Below are 19,985 nucleotides of genomic sequence, written 5' to 3' on the forward strand. Positions count from 1 at the left end.
GTCAGAAGTCATGATGAAAACTCCTTAATCTCACAACACATGGACAGACTTAACCATAGTTTCAACTGGGAAACTGTCAGCATCTTAGACCAAGCTAAATCCAAAAATGCGAGGGAATTCTTGGAAGCTTGGTATTCAGACAAGGCAGCCATCAACAGGCACACAGAAATAAGCAACATCTACACATTATTCAAAAGAGACAATAGAAAGGGAAACAAAAGACCAGAACATCTCCTCACCAGCAATCATCACCCAGATAAGCAGAGAATGTCAGCCTCAGGAGACGCTAACCCAAGAATCACATGAGGCTGATCAAACACAGGCACCACCTGAACAACTGGAATAGACAGATGAGGATGATGTCAGGCCTCCCAGTCCCCACACCCGGTGAGTAGAGCAAAGAGCAGAGCAATATAGGTCTTTGAGGCTTCTTGCCAAACAAGGAAGTAAGTCTCTTGATTAGTGACAGATCTCTGTAGCCTGATTTAAGATGGCTGCAGCCTAATTTCTGACCCATGCTGCCTTTGCTAGAAACATCTGATCTCTGGCTCTTGCATGATGCTTGTGTGTGGATTCTGTTTGTGTAAGAAACCTTGAACCTTTGACCTTTGGACTGGCTGACAACCCTGACCTGGCTTTCTGAACCCTGGATTGGATTTGGACTCTTTTTCTGCGTACCCCTATTAAAAACAAACTCTCCAGGCAAGGTCCTATTTTGTTTACATTCTTCGCTGGATGCTTATCTCTTCAGCCTTGAAGTAAAGTGCTAATCTCTATAGCAACTGTGTGTGTGTGTGTGACTGCAGCCTGAAGCAGGACAGGTTCATTTAGTGACCACTTCACTTAATGACCAAGTTGCTGGTCCCAGTTGTGATTGCTAAACAAGGACAGTAAACATCATTTGCCTTTTTTGGTTTTCACTTAGTACAGTGAATGAATCGACCTTTATAGATTGAGATATTCATTACATGAATATCATTACATGAATATCAGGGTACTAAGGCATGTTCAATAATTGTAGGTTTTTAAAAAATCTGGTTTAATTCAGGCTGCCAGATCTGGACTTCAGAAATCTGGACAACCACTAAATGGCACCAAAGAGATACAGGAATTTCTTTGGTGCCAGCTAGAGTTTGCTCAGATTTTTGTAGCCCCGATCAGTAGCCATGGGCTTAATGTATGTACATTCAGGTGACATAAGTAGGACCCAAAGCTACCATTTTGAATGGCAGAGTCATGCTTCGCATAACTTTTCATACACTGTCAAAGCCAGTGCAGGCATTGCAGTCCAGCACTGAACACTCTTCTGTTGCTGGAGATTATCTGGTAAGGCAGCCACTAGCTTGGAATTCTGCCTGCATTGGCTTAGAAGGAAATGAGAGGGAAAGATTGAGGTCAGATCCAGCAGTAGTGTAGTGCTGAAGCCAGTAGGTGGCTTTTCCACGAAGCTAGCATTTTCTGGGCATGTAATCAGTAGCATTGATCACAGCAGCTCAATTTAATTCCTAGTGATGGATCTTTTAAACGATTGGCTCAGTACAATCCTGCTCCCCCATTCAAATGAATAATCTTATGCAGGCCTCTGCCTCTTCCACCTGCAAGACTTAACCTTTTGACAGGACAAGATCATACCAGATGCCAAACCAGAGCCTCACACTGAGAATGGATCAAGGTTAGTCTATTTTGTCTGGGGGACTGAAGTATATTGACTAGGAAACTAAACCGTGATCCAGAAATATCCCTGACTGCATGTCCTCTCTGGGATGAAGCCACCAAGTACTTGAGATATTTCTTCACAAACCTCCAACCTCATTTCTCAATAAGTGGGCAATAAAAGTAAATTAAAAAAAAGCAAATAAAAGTAAACTATAAGGATTACTAAGAAAATCGTGGAGAGAGGAGAATGAAGAGACAAGCGCTATATAAATCCTAAAACCTGCAAATGTATACTTTATCATGAGGGCATTTCAAGTTTGCTTCTCCGTCAACTTATTTGAACCTGGTGCCTCACAGATGTGCCAAATTACCATTCCCATCCTCAGCTACGTTATCTGAGATTTTTAGCCTTTCTTTTATCAAATTGTTTCTGGCAGTCTCCATATTGTTTAGAGACAGTCATCTATCTAACCTGAGTTTAAGGCCTCCTGGACATGTTAAGCTTGTCTCTTGTCTCATGGGGTCTACCCTTCAGCAGAAATGGGACTGTATGGAGCATTGCAGCCACACTGACCTTGCTGTTAGCAAGATGCAAAAAGGATGAAGAGCAAAGCCAAAGGTGTAGCACAGCCAACAGAATGAATCAGATCAGATTGAAAATTCAGTATTGGATGAGATTATTCACAAAGCACAGGACAAAACCTCCTCCCCCCAGGAAGGGAAAAACAGTTTATTGCACAAACACGAACAATGAACCTCTTTTGGTTTGGGGTGAGGCTCTGATGAATCTGTATTACAGTAGATAGTCTGATGCCCGTGCAATGCCTGCATTCCTTCCACTTGTGCTCAGCTTTGCCTTGAAGGGAAAAAACACAAATGGGAAGAATGAAATAAACATTCTCCTGTATAGTTTGTCATCCCTGGTCTAGTATATCCTGGTGGCTCTATTTCTAAGCTGTAGGAGATTTTTTCCCCACCTGTCTATCCATCTCTCCCTGTACCAAGGTTAAGCAACTCTTTTAATGAAAACCAGGATCAAAAATTAGACAGCTCTGAGCTTTATAGAAAATGGGGGAACATATATATATTTTTAAATCCAAGTTTTTTTAAAAAACAGCATCATTTAGCAGTATCGCAGCTATATATAACCTTTTTAAAATGCTGCTGCGTGAAGCCTAAAACAATAGAAAAGTGGGTTGCCAAATTTCTGCAGCAAGAAAGAAAAAGCTCCAGAGTCTGTAGCTGTGCTCAGTACTCCAGAGTCTCCTGGTGCTGCCAGCCAGCCACTATGTTCTAAGAAAGAAGTTAAAACTTCTCTGCGTCCAGAATAAAAAATAATGTAGGAAATTTCCAGTACAGAGATATAAACTTGTGCATTTATGAAAACAGTTTCATGTCTAACTATGACAGTTAAATGTTGACTGCAAGTGTCGGCACAAAACACATGCTTAGAGTTGCCTTACAAGCGTAAGCCAGGTTTAAAACATATTAATGCATTTAGATCAAAGTAATCCAAACAGAAGTCTGAGAAACATTCCCATTTCAAAGCAAATCCTGAGAAAGCTTCTTGAATAGAAATTTGTTATAGTGTAGGATAAACAATCTTCCATGGATTATAGTCCACCATCAGATACATAAAGTGTTACCCTCAGCTAGCTGAGAGAGAGGATATTGTAAACAATGAGATCAGATGAAGTAAACTTCCTTCATAAAAAAATTACAGCATAATACATTTCTTGGTCATTAAAATGCCAGAAGCCCCTGGTGTTTTTCGCAACGGCAGACTATTACGGCTAGCTATCCATCTGGAAATACAGTAGTTTCTATTTTTAATGGAAACATGCAGGGAATACTGTATTAAATACTGGCAATATCCCTGTTTGCCAAGCCTTTTATTGACTGATTTAAGTTTTCCAGCTTAATTTACCAGAGACAGAGATTTTTGCACTTAGGGAAGTACAGCACCTGCAGAGCCACCCAAGGCAAGAGAATACCCAGGGCCTTTCCCCACTGCTGAGTTAAAGAGCTACCTACATATCCTTAAGTTGGCGGAAACTATACCGCGTGAAATTTGTGTCTCTCTTGTGTCTCTTCTAACCCGCTCTTGAATAGTCCTGTCCTGATTTTGCATGTGGAGCATATGATAAGTAAAGCAATTAGCTGATTACTCTGGCTTGGTTGTTCTCCCCTTTTTGCGCATCACCGGCTGATGGCAAAAACATGTGCCAAATGCAGAGCTGGCTGTAGACTTTCTCTGTCATCTTTTGGCACCTTTCTGTGCTCTTCTTCCTATACCGCTTTCTGTTGTTACCGGAGTGGAATCAAGTAAAACAAAAACAACCACTGCCAGAAAAACAGCCTTGGGTAACAAAGGCAGGCAGGCAGGTCGTCAACAGCACATGGATTTGGGATTTCTGTCCTCTTCCCTTTCTTTCTTTAAACAAATGCTGACTTCCAGAAGCTGATATGCTCTCTTTGGGAGGACTCGGAGGGAGGGGAAAGGCCGATCCCTTTACCCTTGGAGCCCTGTACTAAACTTGCGAAGGCCGCAGAGTTAAAGCAGTCACATTACTGCCAGCCAAATAGCCTGGCACTGCTGTCCCGGGTCATCCTGGTAGACTGCTGGTCCAGTGCTGCTGCTGCTACATCTAGCTCTTTGGAGAGACAACAGCAGACGAAGCTGTCGAAGGACTGGAGAAGAGGAGACGTGCCAGCATCAGCCTGACTCAGCCAGGAAGCCCCACTATGGTGCCACCTGCCCTTACGTGCAACACAGATTTTATACACCTTGCAGCTGCTGTTGCAAATTCTCAGCTTAAGGGGAAAGCAATTCTTTATACTAGCCCAGCTAAGGATGACTTAAAGCGGTCTTAATCAGGGGCCGGGGAGGAGATGAAGGCAGCGTCAGGGGCACCTGGTGGAAACAAATTGTTGCCAGGCCTGTTTGTGCTGTGAGGGAAGCCTGATCATGTCTGTCCACCAAGGCTCATGTGATTATAAGGAAAGATGTTTGGTGAGAAGAAACAGTACATTAATTAGGCAACTGCTTTCTTTGGCCTAGAAGAAATTATAACCCCAGTAGGCCTTTTTATTGCAGAGATGGGACTACGCAGAAAACAAACGTAGGGAAAAACGCTTCTGAAGAATATAAATCTCTAGATAACTGCAGATGCAGCTTGTGGGATCCGTCCAATATGGATGTTCTTAAGACAAGAGGGAATTGGGAAGAAAATGCACATTGTCTCATTATGCATGGTTCAGGAGAATACAAAAGTTGGTTTAATGAGACTGACTACAGAGACTGTGTTAATATATTGCACCAAGCCACTGGGTGGTTAAGTCCTTGGTGGCTTGGCATGTTGTGCACATTCAACCACAGTGGTTTGTGAAGATGGTTTGTGGCTAAAGCTACATCCTTCTATGATTGCACTAAGAGCAGGAGGACTTGGGTTCAAATCTACCCTCAGTCACAGAAGTCTGCTGGGTGACTGAGCCAGACGCTCTTTCTCAGTTCAACCTTTCTCCCAGAGCGGTGGTGGAGACAATACTGGAGGAAACAGATGCTTTAGCTCCTGGACAAAAAGCACAATATAACAGGTGAAGAGGCCTCTAGTTCACAGTAGCTTATACCATAATAAACCTGTTCATTTTTAAGGTAATGTGAAAAAGCGATTGCTGCTTCTCATCCTAGAGAGCTTCTCCCGAGTCTTCCATCTGTGTGGTTAATTACAAAGTTGTCTGTACATTTTGGCTGCTGGGAGAACGGGGAGGGAAGGATGCAGCCAGAAAGGAGCAGTTGCATCTGCCCTGTGGAAATCTGCATGAATGACCAGTTTGTTTGGGGGAGTTTACTGGGGTGAAGACCATATAATTTGCAGCATTCTGTAGTTTGGGACCTGGTGATTTTAGCATACAAGGTCCCTATTTTCAGATATTCATGGCCTCCTGCTAACCTTAAAGAAGTTTTTCCCCTTGTGTTTGCGCTAAGGGGAGAATATTCGCAGAGGACCCCTGCATACTCATCTGGTTACATTCTTCTCTCCTATGGATGTTAGCTGCAGCCACTGCAATCCCTAGATGAAGAAGCTTGCACTGATGCAGATGGGTAGATGAAAGTTGCTGCATTTAGTATGAGTCTCAGGTAAGGCTGTAGCTTACAGAAACAGGGTCTCTTGTCGCTAACAGGATGTGATTCCATTTCCCCCCCTCTGAAATCCAGTTCCTCAAATTAGGTACCTCACTCTGATTTCACCCAAGAAAGAGAGGGGGAGAGGTGTTAACCTTATGGGCATTGTAGAGTTCCCTTCCTCTTACCTCTTGGACTTGACTACTGCTGCCATTCACCAGGCTGTTGCCTCTTTCCCCGAAGCAAAGGCTCACCCACTTCAACCAATAGGACCCTCTTCAGAAGCCAAAGCTGAGTGTATGTATTTGGGTGCGTGTGGGCTGATGTCCTGTTTGGTCACCACTGATACCCACCGCAAGGGTCAAGGGTGCTGTCCTTAGAGCAGCGTGGACCTGGCCAGTTCATCAGCCTGAATGGAGTGGCAGCCAGACCAGCGGTGCCTTTGACAAAGAAAGGCGACAGGAACTGGGCAGAAAGTTGCACACCCCTTGACAAGGGGGCCCATTTAGGAAAAGTTTGATTGATTGATTGATTGATTGATGGAGGTGATTTGAGGGAGAAGGGAGAGGGCAGGCATGTGTTTAATTTATCTGCTGACCGAGCAATGGGGGAAGGTGTGCAAAGGGGCGTGAGCGACCGCGCGCGTGTGGCGTTATTGAAGTACAGGCAAGGAAGCGGACAGGGGCTGATGAGTATTGATTAGCTGAGCCGCGCGGGACGGCCAAGTCAGTCTCGGGATCCATCAGGATTAACGCGAGGCGGGGCGGAGGGGAGATGCTCTCCGCCGCCGAGGCCGCCAACGCAGCTGGACTCTGCTGTCCTTCGCGGTCCGGTTGAGCGTCAAGGCAGGTCCGGGTGGCGGCTGCGGCACGTGCTTCTCCGCCTCCCGCCCTCCCCCCGCCTTGCGCTGCCCGGAGTGCAGCCCAGCTGGCTGAAAGGAGCAGATCCAGCCCGGCGTCCTCCTGCGTTCGCACACGCACTGCGGGGCTGAAGCGACCGCGCCATCGGTTGCCGTTGCCATTGCCATTGCCGCTGCCGGGCGGGGGGCAGGGAGGAGAAGGAGGGGGCGGTGTCGGCGGCTCCGCCAGCGCTCAGCAGGTCGGGAAGCCGCGCTCGGCGTGTCAAGGCTGCGGGGACCCATCGGGCCAGCACCGCCGCCGCTGCGTCCAGAGGATCCGCAGAAGCCCTCGCCGCCACTTCCTCCAGCGCCGCGGCGCGCAGCGCTCTGCAGAGGCTGGGATCCAGAAAACAAGCGGAACGCGCCGCGGCTGCAGCATCAGGACCAACAGCCGCTTCCCGCTAGCTTCTTTCCTGCCCCCCCTCCCAGGCTGGAAAGACCCCGCTCCACAAATCACGCAGCCGTGCGCTCGCGCGCGCACACACAACCCCTGAAGGGGCTGGAAGACGAAAGGGGATTCCCACTTCGGAGCGAAGCGGGATCCTAGCAGACGCAGCAGCTGCTGCTGCAACGATGACGCGCCTGAGCTGGTGTTTTGCTTCCCTGATCCGCTGGGGAAAATACTTCTTCTCTTGCCTCCTGCCCCTGCGTTTCTGCCTGCACCGGGAGGTAAGGGAGCAGGGACCGGAGCGCGGGAGGGGGAGCGGGATGGCCTCAGAGCAGCGGCGCGGGGGGACATGGAGTTCTCTGGCGAGGAGAGGCGCGCCTCCTGGTTTCTCCCGCGCTTCTCCACCATGCCTGGGCTCGCGCCTATTGCCCACTTTGCCCGTTTGGTGCTTCACTTGCGGCTGCCCTCCCCGCCTCAGTTTTCGCCCTCCCCACCGGACATCTTCGTCTTGGGGCATAAACGGCCCTTCTCCCCAGTTAGCGACACACGTGCGGTGCCAACCGCTCGCACGGATGCACAAGCACCCGCGCTGACCTGCTGGCGGGCACACAGACTGCAGAAGCCTCGCGTTCAGCCGCGGACAGAAGCGCGGCACGCACAGCGTCCCTCTCTTATTCACGCGCCCCCCCCCCTCCTGCCGCCTCCTTCCGCATACTCAGAAATGCAACGTTCTCCGGCGTCTAGCTTGGCCCCAGCGTGCGCAGGTTCGTCTCCCCACCTCATGGAAAAAGGCACTTGGTCCCCAAGACAGGGATTCCTCTCTTGCCCCACTTCTAAAGGAGTCACCGGGCTATGGGGAATGGCAGTGCAGGCACACCGGAGATCTTTGGGGAAGGGCTGGTATACACAACACCCAGACTAATGAGAAATGCGTTCCTTACCTGGTCTGCACCCTGTTGGTATCTGCTGCCAACACTGCTCCAAGGGTCTGTCCCATTCATCCACACTTCGTTATACTTTTGGCCTTCCCTGGTTCCCTCTGGAATGTCATCAGTAGGGGATGAAGAGGGACGAGAGTAATGAAGACTGCAAGAACTTGCTGCTGCATTGTAGGGCAGGCCCTGAACCAAAGGCAAATGGTTAAATCTGCAAAGGGAGCTCTATACCTCCTTGGGGAGCTTTTCTAAATCAGGAGCTCCTCTAAAATCATTGCAGCCCTGGGTTCCTGATCCATGCCATTTCTGCCCTCTTGAATGCCTTGCATTCTTCCTGGACCATCAGGAAAAAGCACCTCTCCACTCCACCTCACCTGCTACTGGAGTCTTTTGGAGGCAGAGCAGAGTTTGCATCTGTAAAAAGTCAGAGTTTGCTTGTTTCAGGTTTTAGAGGAAAGTTGGATACCATAGTCCCAAAGTTAGGGCAGGTGGGGGGAACAGTCAGGCATAGTACAACAGCAGCAGTATGTCTGTTCTGGGGAAAGAACGCTCAGGATCAGATGCTCACGCAGCTCTTGGCAGGAAATGATACTGAGAAAGCATGGAGGGGAAAGAATTTCTTTGGAATGCTCATTCCCCAAAGCTCTGTAGAATGCAGAAAAAGCTCAGTCAGCAAACCATTTCATTATTTCTTTGTGTTCCTCTCTCTTCCTGACTTGTCCTTCTTTGATTCCCTATTGTGAGGGAGGGAGGAATCTATTTCCCACTCTTTCTCACTGAGGTTAGGATCTACACAATGGGATGGTTAGCAAAGGTAACCGTGTCCAGTGGTTCCTGTGAGATCCTTCACCCTGCAGCCTCTATCAGTGGGGGAAAAAATAAGTATTCTGTTGTCTTCTTTATACCTTTTTCTATTAAGGTATCTTTCTGAGTGCGTTGGAGGAATCTTAAGGACATTTGGATGCTGAACATCTGCTTTTGGAACTCAACTGGCTTGCCTTGGTTAGCCACCTGAAATTTCTCTCCCCTAGGGGCTGAATACCCTGATACAGAAGGTTGTTTCTACCCACATTAGAAGTGCATAAGTCATGTAACACTTTGAGGTTAGTAGAAACCCAATGGCTGATCTTTCAGTTGTGAGTATGAGGGAGCAAAGAGAGTTAGAGGCTGTATTCTTGCAGGGGATTACTGTATGTTTTACTCGGTTATTAAGCTGTGGGTGTAAAACACGCTACATCATAAATCTATAGCATATACTCTGCATATACTCTGAGTGAAAAAAAACCAGAATTCTGCAATACTGGAGCCCAAATTCCATCTTCAGAATAACCGAATTCTGTGATCAGAATACATTAAGCAAATCCTTGTTTTGCACAATTTCTGCATATCAAAAGAAGGGGGAATGAAGTTTTCCCCCTCTTCAAAAACAATTGAAGTCCTACTCAACTTTGATGCTGTTCCTGTACTAAGGTCAAGAGAGCAAGAAAAAGCTAACTTTGGGATCTTGCATCCCTATCAAGCAGAATCTTCTTTCTGAACCACAGACTTGGAATATGAGCACTCATGTTAACAGTGGCTGAATTGGGCTTTAGTTTCAAGTCCTAGCTAAGTAGAGAAACTCACTCATATTAATGGCTAATATCTGTAACCAATACGGAGGCATGAGTTTGTAGTACGAGTTAGCATGCGAACCTGTGGGTTATTAATAATTTAACCGGTTGCATGGGAATAATTTCTAATCTGCCCTACGCTTCAGATTTCTGATTGCCAGTGCACTTTGGGGCCTGTCTTTGCAACCTTAAAGCCTAGAGATTCTCATGAATAAAATCTGAGAATCAATTTGAAATATTCATTTCATTTAACCGGTTGTATGGGAATAATTTCTAATCTGCCCCATGCTTCAGATTCCTGATTGCCAGTGCACTTTGGAACCTTAAAGCCTAGAGATTCTCATGAATAAAATCTGAGAATCAATTTGAAATATTAACAACAATGTATTAGTTTGCTCAATGATCAACAGTTCTGAAACATCAGATTTTGTGTGGGTTTCCAAATTATGCCCTTAAAGTGCAGTGCAGTTGTAAAATTACATAAAATCACGCTGGTTGCAAAAGGCCATTTGCTGTGCAATAAACAGGCTGTTATTATTGTGTTTAGGGAATTAAAATCTCAGCTAGCACATCTGTTATTGGGAAAACACATGTTCCCAGCAGTCAGGATGGCAATCGTTTGTTGTTGTTAAGATGCAATTTCCCCTCTTTTTCTAACTGCCATGCCTTTTGCATTAGTAAATGCCCTGTGGAAGACGACTGGGTAAGTATCACAAATACTATTAGACAATGCCCGTGACATCACTGGTGATGTCAAATACAGTTCTCTACCTTCTTCCTCACCTTTTACGGTCCTAACAAATACAGAAATCCAAACACATTAAATTCCTTAGAAAGTATGTCATTTTAAAGAACAAAAAACCTGGAGCTCAGTGAAAAGCTACTTCCTCTGCAGCATTACCTGTGAAAAGAATTTTATTTTAACTTTTCTGAAACTTATTTTCTGCAAATTGTACCTGTGGTTTTGGCAACACATCATGGGAGTTTGATCAGGTTAGGAATAGTTTATCCTCTTTGGAATCTCCCTTGACTGTGCCATGGCCACAGTTTTATGGAGCTGGGGAACATTTTTGTTCTGACGAGAGGCAGGTTAGATTAAGATAAGAGAGAATGACTGACTCAAGGTCAGCCAGTGAGTGCTGAGCCTGAACTGATATTTGGACATTGGTATGAGCCTCTACCCGCTACAGCATCACACCAGTTCTTAGCCCACCAGCAAAGCTGCATTTCTCTGCATACATTCTTGCAAGTAAGCACTGCTGAGAACAGGAAGACTTAGAAGTAAAGATGCTTAGGAATGGCCTGTAAAGAATTTGAGGAATATTTTTTTGTCTGAATGAGCATGTGCAAAGATTAATCTGATACACCTTTTCAAAGGCAGGGAACTCCACAATTCTTGAACCACTGTATTTTAGTTGATTTGATTTAGAAGAAACCTTCTTGGTAGAGGTTGAGAGGTATCTATAAATGCTGGAAGGTTGGGTAGAAGTGATTTGGATCCATGTAAGGGACAGTCATGGAGGCTTAGAATGGAGGGATGAGAGTCTAGCATACAATGATAACATCAACTTCCTATCTGACCACTTTGGGAGACAAGATATCAGGCTGCATTGATTATTGGCCTAATCCAGTTGATCAGGTTTCAGGCTGTGGGCTAAAAATGAGGAATATGATGAGAACTGAAAGTGGGAAGACTTGTGCCAGAAGAGGGGTTCAGAACAAACCGTTAGGTTTTCTAACACTGTGGGGGAGCTGCCATTTTCCTGGCACAGCAGTCCTGGGACCAGCTTTGCCTTCTTTCTCTTTGTCCTTGCAGGATCCTTTAATAAAGCGACTTGTGGTTTCAACTGAATGAAGCTGCCCTGCTTTGCATCTCAGTCACTTTGTATCCTGGTTTCGCTGCATTGGCTCTTTCATCATGATGATTAGCTCTTTCCTCTGCTTGCCTAGCATGGAATCCAATTCAGGGACTGAGCTGTATTTTTGGTACAAATCTTCTGGTCTCCATCACCAATGATCTTTCTGAAGGCCAGAGAGATGGGAGTGGAGGGTTGGGGGAGAATGTATGCTTGTGTGGGAAGGGGCTACTGTGACCACCAGCTTTTGGAGAGGGATATCTTTGAGAAGGGGGTGGGTGGGCCAAGGAGTTCTCTATGCGGGGTCTTGCGAGGTGAGGACTAACAGCAGGTTCTGCAACTACCAGGCTAAATGAGTTCACAGGACCACAGAGTTTCAGCTGCAGATTGTGTGAAGAAGGGAGAGACATCTGCTCTGCCCCTCTCCCCTTGCAGACCACTTTGCTGAATTGAGGACTTGAAGAGGATGCTGGGCATCAACATTTATTTTGCAGCAAACTAGAAAGTGGCTGGCAGGATATACATTGCTACCCTGTACATTTGCTGCAATGACTCCAGTGTAATACTGACAATGGCAGCTAGTGTGAGACGTGAGAATGACAGTTTCCTCAGACCATGCTGTCCAGTGCTCTTCAGAGTGTTGCTACTGCCAATTGGATCTGCTGAGGACCCACTTAGGTACTGTAAGTGGTTGAAGGTTGAAAGTACTCTCACTGGTGTAAGGGATTAAAGGCTGAAGGCACTCTCACATCTAGAGTTGTCCCACCTATTATGCATTTATGGTTTCTTAATCATCTTTTTTTAAAAAAAACTGCATTTATTTTAAAGGAATGTCATGTTCCAGATTTAACTGAACATCTATTCCCACCCTTCCCAGCCAGAAGGCTGGGAATTGCAGTTCAGCTAATATCTGGGAGGCCACAGGTTTCTCATGACTTAATTAATCTATTTAGAAGGCATGGTGCCTTTCAGATTAAACCTTTTCAAGAGGCTGACAATATGTAAACTGCTAAGTGGCTGATGTAGCTTGGATATCGCAGGCAACATTTGCTGCAACCAGAAGGATTACTTTCTCCAGGAGTTGATGTCAGAGAGGAGACTGTTCATGTGAACACAGTTAGAGGGTTGTATTTCCATTGTTTCTTTTCAAATCCTACATTATCATACACATCCCCTCAACGCTGTAGAGGTTGAGAAGTTGTGTTAACTTGTTTCTTGCAAAGAGTTTAGACTTGCCCTCAGTACTTATATTATGGAAGCTCATTGTAAGAAACATTATCCAGCATTTAGTTATAAGAACAATAATAAGGAGAGGTGGGCATCAGAACTGCATCCTAAATTAAATTGGTCTGATTTGGAAAATTCAGGGATTATCTGGATTAACCCCTTTGAATCAGCCCCCACCTGAACCATTGCAAAGCTTCAACAGTAATTTGACACAGACAGGGTATCTGAGAAAGTGACACTCTTCTTCCCAGGTCTTCCATGTAAGAAAGACTCCAGGGTGGGAAATGAGGCCAGGGAATGTTGGGCAGAGGGAGTTCTGTGATTGTCAGCTCTAGCTTCTAATCATAATGAATGATTTTACTGGAACTCTCCAATTACAGTGCTTAATAGGAAATATGTTGATGTATTGTTTATTTCTAATTAGAGTTAATAGGAGATAACAAGATGCAGATTTTTGAATCAAGATTCAGATCTCAAGTCAAATGTGTATGCACTAGGGAGGCTTAAATCTAAGACAAATTGAGCTATTTTTTAATCACTCAGTGTGGTCCAAACCAACCATTCATATGCCTAGTTGTAACTGATGGGCACACAGGCATAATGGAATTTAGGGAGTGATTAACATAGTTCATCTTTGTAGTCCAGCAAGGAGAGGATTGTAGGCTAGTTTGGTAAACCCAAGATGATAATCTTCTTTGCAAGTCTTTGGAGGCTGAATTGAAGAACTATCCATGCTCTGACCATTCTTCCTGGAATTAATGATCTTACAGTTCAAAACATGGGAAGGACTCTTGTGGCTTAATTTCTTATGCACAGCTCCTTTGATTTTGGCTATCTGTCTTTCCAGTTCTTTAATTATCTACTTTGTATTCCTTTGTGGATCTGCTGCCAAACAGGATTAGCATCAGAACTTGGCTTCAGCACCTTGCTTGGAACAGGTATCTTTGCTTACGTGATTCCTCCAAATGGATGACAGTCGATAATTGCTCACTTATTTGGCTGTGTGCCTGGGATCTCCTGGAGAGAAGGTGGTGGGGAGAAAGGGCCAGTGTTTATCTTGTTACTGTCACTGGCTTTTAATTCAGAATCACAGCAGAGTGCATTTGCATACATGACACTGTCGATTTGTATCCCTGTGGCACACTTGGTCCCAGGGCTATTTAATGCTTCTCTACAGCAGATCCCCAACAGCATTGCCATCTTTGGGGTGACATTTTCCTTCATTCTGCCTTATTCTCAGATATATTCCACTTCTTCCCGTGAGCCAAACTTTCTCCTGTATTTTTCCAAAGTCATGCTCTGTGCAGGAAATTAAAGCAAAAACAAAACAACAACTTCCATGCTTCCTCAAGGGGACAATATATTCCCCTGGAGCCCAAGTCATTTTGCTTGCATCTTAGAACTTGAGCAACTCAGTGATGAAACTGTTCTTCTTAGTATGGAATGACAAATGTTGTCATTAGGTGACAATGTCATGAAGGGAAGAGAACGTCCCAAGCCATGCCATGGAGAAAAAAGAATATCAAAACCAGGAGGGGGGAGGTATCGTACAATCATTTCTCGCAGATTAGAGAACATTCTTCTGAACAATGAACATCCAATTTTGGAAAAGGAGCTTACCTTGCCATTCTCTTGATTCCTTCTGCCTCTTTTATAGCACTTGGCTTGGTATGCTTGCTTGACTCACTTGGGAACTCTTTGCTTGGCTGGTGCTTTTATGTGTATCTCTCTTAATTATGGTCCAAACTCTTTCAGCTGAGGTATGTGTAATAGACCAAAGCATGGATGAGCCTCCTTAGTGGAAAGGGATAGGATTAGATGGCTGCATTATGTTTCTGATTGTTTTATGAACAATCAGAAGGATGAAAGAGCTTGGGAAGCCTAGAGTTGTGTTAAAAAGCAAAAACCAAATAAGACAGATATCCTGGTCCAGATGCCATAAACATGCAGTAAGAAATTTCTGGACATGAAAGGTGTGGTCTACTTTACAAGAGTATGGACAGGAACCTGCAGTATGAGCAATGGGTGCAGGAAGATGCTCATAACTCTTCTTCACCTGTCTGTCATCCTCAAATGCCAGGGCAGATGAAAAGCTGGCTAGGACACAGATGCAGGTGAAATTTCTGTGACCCAATCTATTGGATCCCCTCCTCAGTGAACAGGATGAACAAGGCCAGGCTGGGGGTACTTCCTCACATCCTTTTTGCAGCAAAAAGGAGACTGCAGATCTTATCATAATTCTCACCAAGTTGCCATTCTTAAATTATGCTGCATACTAGAGCTGTTCAGTGTTGGGTTCAAAGACAAAAGCATGCGGGGGTCTCACCAGAAAAAGACGGTTTTGGTTTAAGGTATTGCATACTGGGGCTCATACACAACTGGTATGCAATTCCTTAAACCAAGAACATATTTCCCTGGGATTCCCCATATTAGAAAAGGGTTGATGTGTGATAAATAGAGGACTGAATTAATCCTAGTTAATTAGTTAATGCTTAGAACAGACTATATAAAAAAGCTTTTTTATAAAGCACCAGCCAAGCAAAGAGTTTATAATATGCTTAACTGGGGTAGTAAGAGACCTAGTACTGTAGATGCATTCGCGCATGCTAGACTTGATAAATACTAACCACGGATTTTGTTTTATTTTAGTGGCTTAGCATATTATGGAAATCCAGTCCTTTTGGTTAGTATATGTCTCAGTATACAGTGCAAACACAGAAAATGGGTTAATGTAGTATGTGGATTATGTGTGTGGTATATGTGAAAGTGAAAATGGCATGAATGTGAATGCAGCCAGGGGTGTTGTTTCTTTTACATATATGTCTCTATGTACGGTTGACTCTGATGTAGCACCTCAGTGAAAATTCAAGCATTCCAAGCACATGCCATCTCACTCTGTATAACCTTGAGAGACAAGAGGAAGAGCTGCAGCCTCGACAACAGTCTGATAAGAGAAATCTGAGTCCAAAGCACCTCAGAATTGACCCTCCCTAGTTCTCTGGAACGTAAAGGCAGGGGAGGGGGAAGCACTTTCAGGCTTGCAAGATTCTGCTATTGTAACCTTAGCATAAAGGTAGTATTAGTATTCTTTGTTTTGGTTCCCTGGTGTGGACCACCTTGAAGGGCTGACACATTCCCATAACAGCTTGTCTTTCTGTGTGGATACTGAATGCCCTCCTTTTTCTTCAAGGCCAGTTATAAGGCTGTGCCTTGAGACCTATCTTCACTGTCTGGTCAAAGGTCCATGGTTTTGGTGCGTAGAGATTTTTCTCTGCCTCTTTTTTTCTTTGGTATCTCTTGCATAGATGAGGAGCATTTATGGGCAGAGTGCAATGTAGGCTGGTTGGGATATGTCAGCCGTCTCTGCACCATATCCTTCAGTTTCATGCAAGTGCCATTTCAGAGATGTAGAAGGTACTGAAACTAAGAGAACATAATCCACATGGGTATATAACCTGAGTCCTTCTACTTCCAAAAGCATCCAGTGTCAACAGGATAATATCCATCTCTGTGCCTGTTGACATTCTCAGAGAACTTTAGAAGGTAAGTGAAGAGGATTCACCTTTGTGAAATCCATGTTGATTTCCTTTCATCAAGACTTATTCCTGTATAAGTTTAGTCATTTTTTTTCTTTGATATCTACAAATTTGATCAAGGCAGGCATTAAAACCACTAGCCTATAATTTTCCAGATTCCTCCTGCTCCGCATTTTAAAAACTGGGGTTACATTGGCTACCTTCCAGTGAACCTGATTTGAGTGATAAGTTAGATATTTTTGCTTGGAGGTTGATAATTTAACCCTGAGTTCCTTAAGAACTTTCAGGCAGGTGCTGTTAGGGTGGAAAATATTAAAGCACAAATAAATCTGTTGAATAAAAGGATTTTTAAACAACTAAATTTGAACTTTGATTCAAAATGGTTGAATCATTTTGGTTGGTTGGAATGGTAATAAATGGGGGAGTTGGATATCCTAAGGAGAAAAGAATGGAAAGTCTATGGAAAAACAGATTCTATGCATATATACACAGTCAGTCCCATTCAACTATGGCTGTTACTTCTCAGTAACCATGCTGAGATTCATTCTCTTTCAAACAAGGAAGATAGAAACATAGTGAAATTGTCTACCGGGAGGGGTCATGCAACTTAATAGTCCCCCAAGCAAATAACTCCTTTCCATATAGCACATCAGGCAGAAGAACTCAAACTGAAATGCTCATGTTGGTGTTCTATGGAGAGAGTTTGTTTTTATGAAAAAGGAACATTCAGTCGCATGCATCCCAGTCAACAGGCCAAAAAGGTACTGCTGAAGCACAAGGTGATCTTCCTGTTCTCATGGCGAGTGTCAAATAAATTGGGTGGATCATATACTCCTAGGTTTTGGACTTTCCAGACCACACTTTGGCCATTTTACCTAGATTTACTTTGAACGTTCCCTTTACTTGAGCACAGCTCCCAGATAGCAATTCAGAACAGTGATAGGTGCTTATTGGGTGTTATCAATGTATTGATGATTCCCAGCTACAATGTGCTGGATGCTTTTCTGTGTAGCTGCATGTCAGTATTAAATAATGTGGGCTAAAATACAGCTTTGTAGAGAGAGAAAAAAGTCTGATGCTAACTTAATGCATCCCTATAAAATGTAGTAAGCTATGTTCTGCTTTTCTTTATAAAAAGGAACCTTAAAGTGGCTTACAACAGAGCATAATTAAAATGAAGAGATGATGGACACAAAATTGCTGACAGCATAATCACAACAGAATTTTATGCACACATACAGAGAGAGAGACAAGTGTCAGTCAAAACTAAAGTTTATAATACAAGAATAGCAATTATGGTAAACTCTAAAACTGAACTCACCAAAATACCAGCAAAAAAGTTTGCTAAGTGCCTAAAAGAGTATAGAATTTAGAGCAGGCCAATCTCTGTATCATTATTATATAAGGAAGAGTATTGACACTTTTGAACTTTGTTGTTGGAGAAGACTCCTGAGAATACTATGGACATCCAAGGAAACAAACAAATGGATCATTGAACAAATCAACCCAGAGTTCTCACTTGAGGCACAAATGACCAGGCTTAAATTATCCTACTTTGGATGCATTATGCAAAGATAGCTCTATGGAGAAGGTTCTATTGCTGGGAAAGGTGAAAGGAAGAGAAAAAGAGGATGACCAGCAGCAAGGTGGATGGACTCAGTTACAGTGGTGATGGGTGCACCATTGGAAGACTTGAAAGAACAGCCTAGGGACAGATCATCATGGAGGAAATCAATCTATGTGGTCACTAACAATTGACACCAACTTGATGGTATGTAGTCAATCAATCAATCAATCAAAAATCTCTGTAGGGAAGAAGATTCATAGAGTCAGTGTTGCTACCAGGAAGCCCTGCTGTGTACATCTATTTGTGGAATCTGAATTGACAGTGTCATTTGGTAACCAGATGACAACCCCAGGAGGTAAGCAAGGCAGTCACAGAGTTTCCTACAGAAAAAGGAACTGTAACTTTGTCCAGATGTTGCTATTCTATACTATCATATGCCATGGAGAGGTCAACAGAAATCAGCAAGGAAGCAGTTTTGGATGGTTTGCAGACAAAGACTGTTTATGAGGGCCACAAAAATTGCCTTGGTTCCACATTCAGATCCAAACCTTGCCTGAAGAGGTTATATCACCCAGAAACCCCTAGAGTTGCTTTGTCGGCCAGAAGCCACCTTCTTTTCACACTCAAGATATTTTTTAGCTAGACTCTGGCAATAATCCCAATCAGTAAAATACATAAAATCACATCTCTTCTCACAGAGTGGGAAGTGTAAAAATAGGTACCCATGCTGTTGTGTTTGGGAAATATTTGGAACGGCTCAGAAACAGCTGCGGCTCTCAAAAGTGGTGTGAGGCTGGGAAGGTGATTGGGTCTAAACCCTTTCCAACAATTCATTTAGTTATATAGCCAGTTAGCACGTAGAATTCCTTCCATTATAGACTTGCCATTTTTTCTGTCCCTTACCACCCCGCTGCTCATGTGTCTAAAAACTGCATGAGAAGAAGAAATAGAATGAGCACTATTTTTTACAGACATGGTGGTCCAGTGATCTGCAAAGCATCACATGCTGAATGTGTCTCCCCTAGAGAATGCCTACAAATGCAAGAGTCCTAAGAGAGTGAATAGGTGGCAGTGGTATATTTGGAAAGCCCAAGAAATGGCTTCTTTCAGTCTGAGGATATTTCATAGCAATATAGGTTTGCTTTTTTTTTTTTTTTTTTAGCAATTTGTAGAAATCTTAGAATTTTCAAATTGGCAAGGGGAACTTAGTGGTCACCTAGTCCAACCCACTACTTATTACAGACATTACCAGTGAAACTCACTCTTCCTAGAACCATCTGCCTCTAGCTTTTAGCAATTAGCTTTTAGCAGTTTAGCTTTTAGCAATTAGAGCCTTTTACTAATGTTTAGCTGAAATCTGCATACAGTATTTGCAATTTCCACTCATTAATTCTAGTCCTGCTTTCTGATCAGAACACATCTGATTCATGTAATAGCTGAAGACAACTAATGGGACGACTCCTGCTTTTCTTTCATCCTAGCTAAATATACCCACTCCTTTAAATTGTTGCTCATAGAACTCATTTTCTAGACTCCTCTTGTCTCTGTTCTCTGGATATGCTCTAATCTATCAGTGCTCTTTGTAACATGTGGCTTCAGCCATGGCCACGGTGCTTCAGATAGGACCTAATTTGTGCATAATCAAGTGGAACAATTATATTCCATGGTTTGGACGCAGTGCTTCTGTTAAGATTGCATTTCCTTTTTTAAGTAAACCATTGTAAGCTTTTCCCATGTTGAGTGAATGATCAACTTTAACCATCCTACATTTGTTTGTCCTTCCTTCCTTCCTTCCTTCCTTCCTTCCTTCCTTCCTTCCTTCCTTCCTTCCTTCCTTCCTTCCTTCCTTCCTTCCTTCCTTCCTTCCTTCCTTCCTTCCTTCCAAGTGAAGAATCATATGACTCTACAAACAGCTGTCTTACCTTTCTCTGGTCCTTATCCTGTCTGCTTAGGATGAAGTCCAATGAGACCTTAAAGCAAAACAAACCAAGTGGGATGGAAAGCCTGCTGTTAAGAACGTGAAGACACTTTCAGTAGAATCTTTGTCTGACAGCTCCCTGGTCCAGTATGGTGTCACTTCTATGCCACCAAAAAGGCTCTCTTTTTGTTATAGCATGAACAATAAATTATAAAAGTAAGAAATTATACATTTTAGGTGCATTTCCCCTCCCTTTAAAAAAAGAAAA

The 19,985-nt window shown here is 43.8% G+C and overlaps 1 protein-coding gene across 10 annotated transcripts in view; it reads left to right on the forward strand.

The window, feature by feature from the left end:
* The window catches only part of TNS1 (tensin 1), a 325,093-nt gene that overhangs the window by 25,830 nt on the left and 279,278 nt on the right, over positions 1-19,985 (forward strand). For 2 of the 10 annotated variants that reach the window (XM_088146385.1, XM_088146394.1), the window contains exon 1: positions 7,239-7,349. The exons of the other annotated variants lie outside the window; for them this stretch is intronic. In XM_088146385.1, coding sequence (XP_088002511.1) covers positions 7,254-7,349 — 96 coding nt within the window. In that variant the 5' untranslated portion in view covers positions 7,239-7,253. Of the gene's footprint in view, positions 1-7,238; positions 7,350-19,985 lie in introns of those variants that run through there. 10 annotated transcript variants of the gene reach the window in all.

This window comes from Python bivittatus, unplaced genomic scaffold (genome assembly GCF_059951505.1).
Source record: "Python bivittatus isolate LINGU-HERP-01145 unplaced genomic scaffold, Pbiv_v1 ctg000480_np1212, whole genome shotgun sequence".
Lineage (NCBI taxonomy): Eukaryota > Metazoa > Chordata > Lepidosauria > Squamata > Pythonidae > Python > Python bivittatus.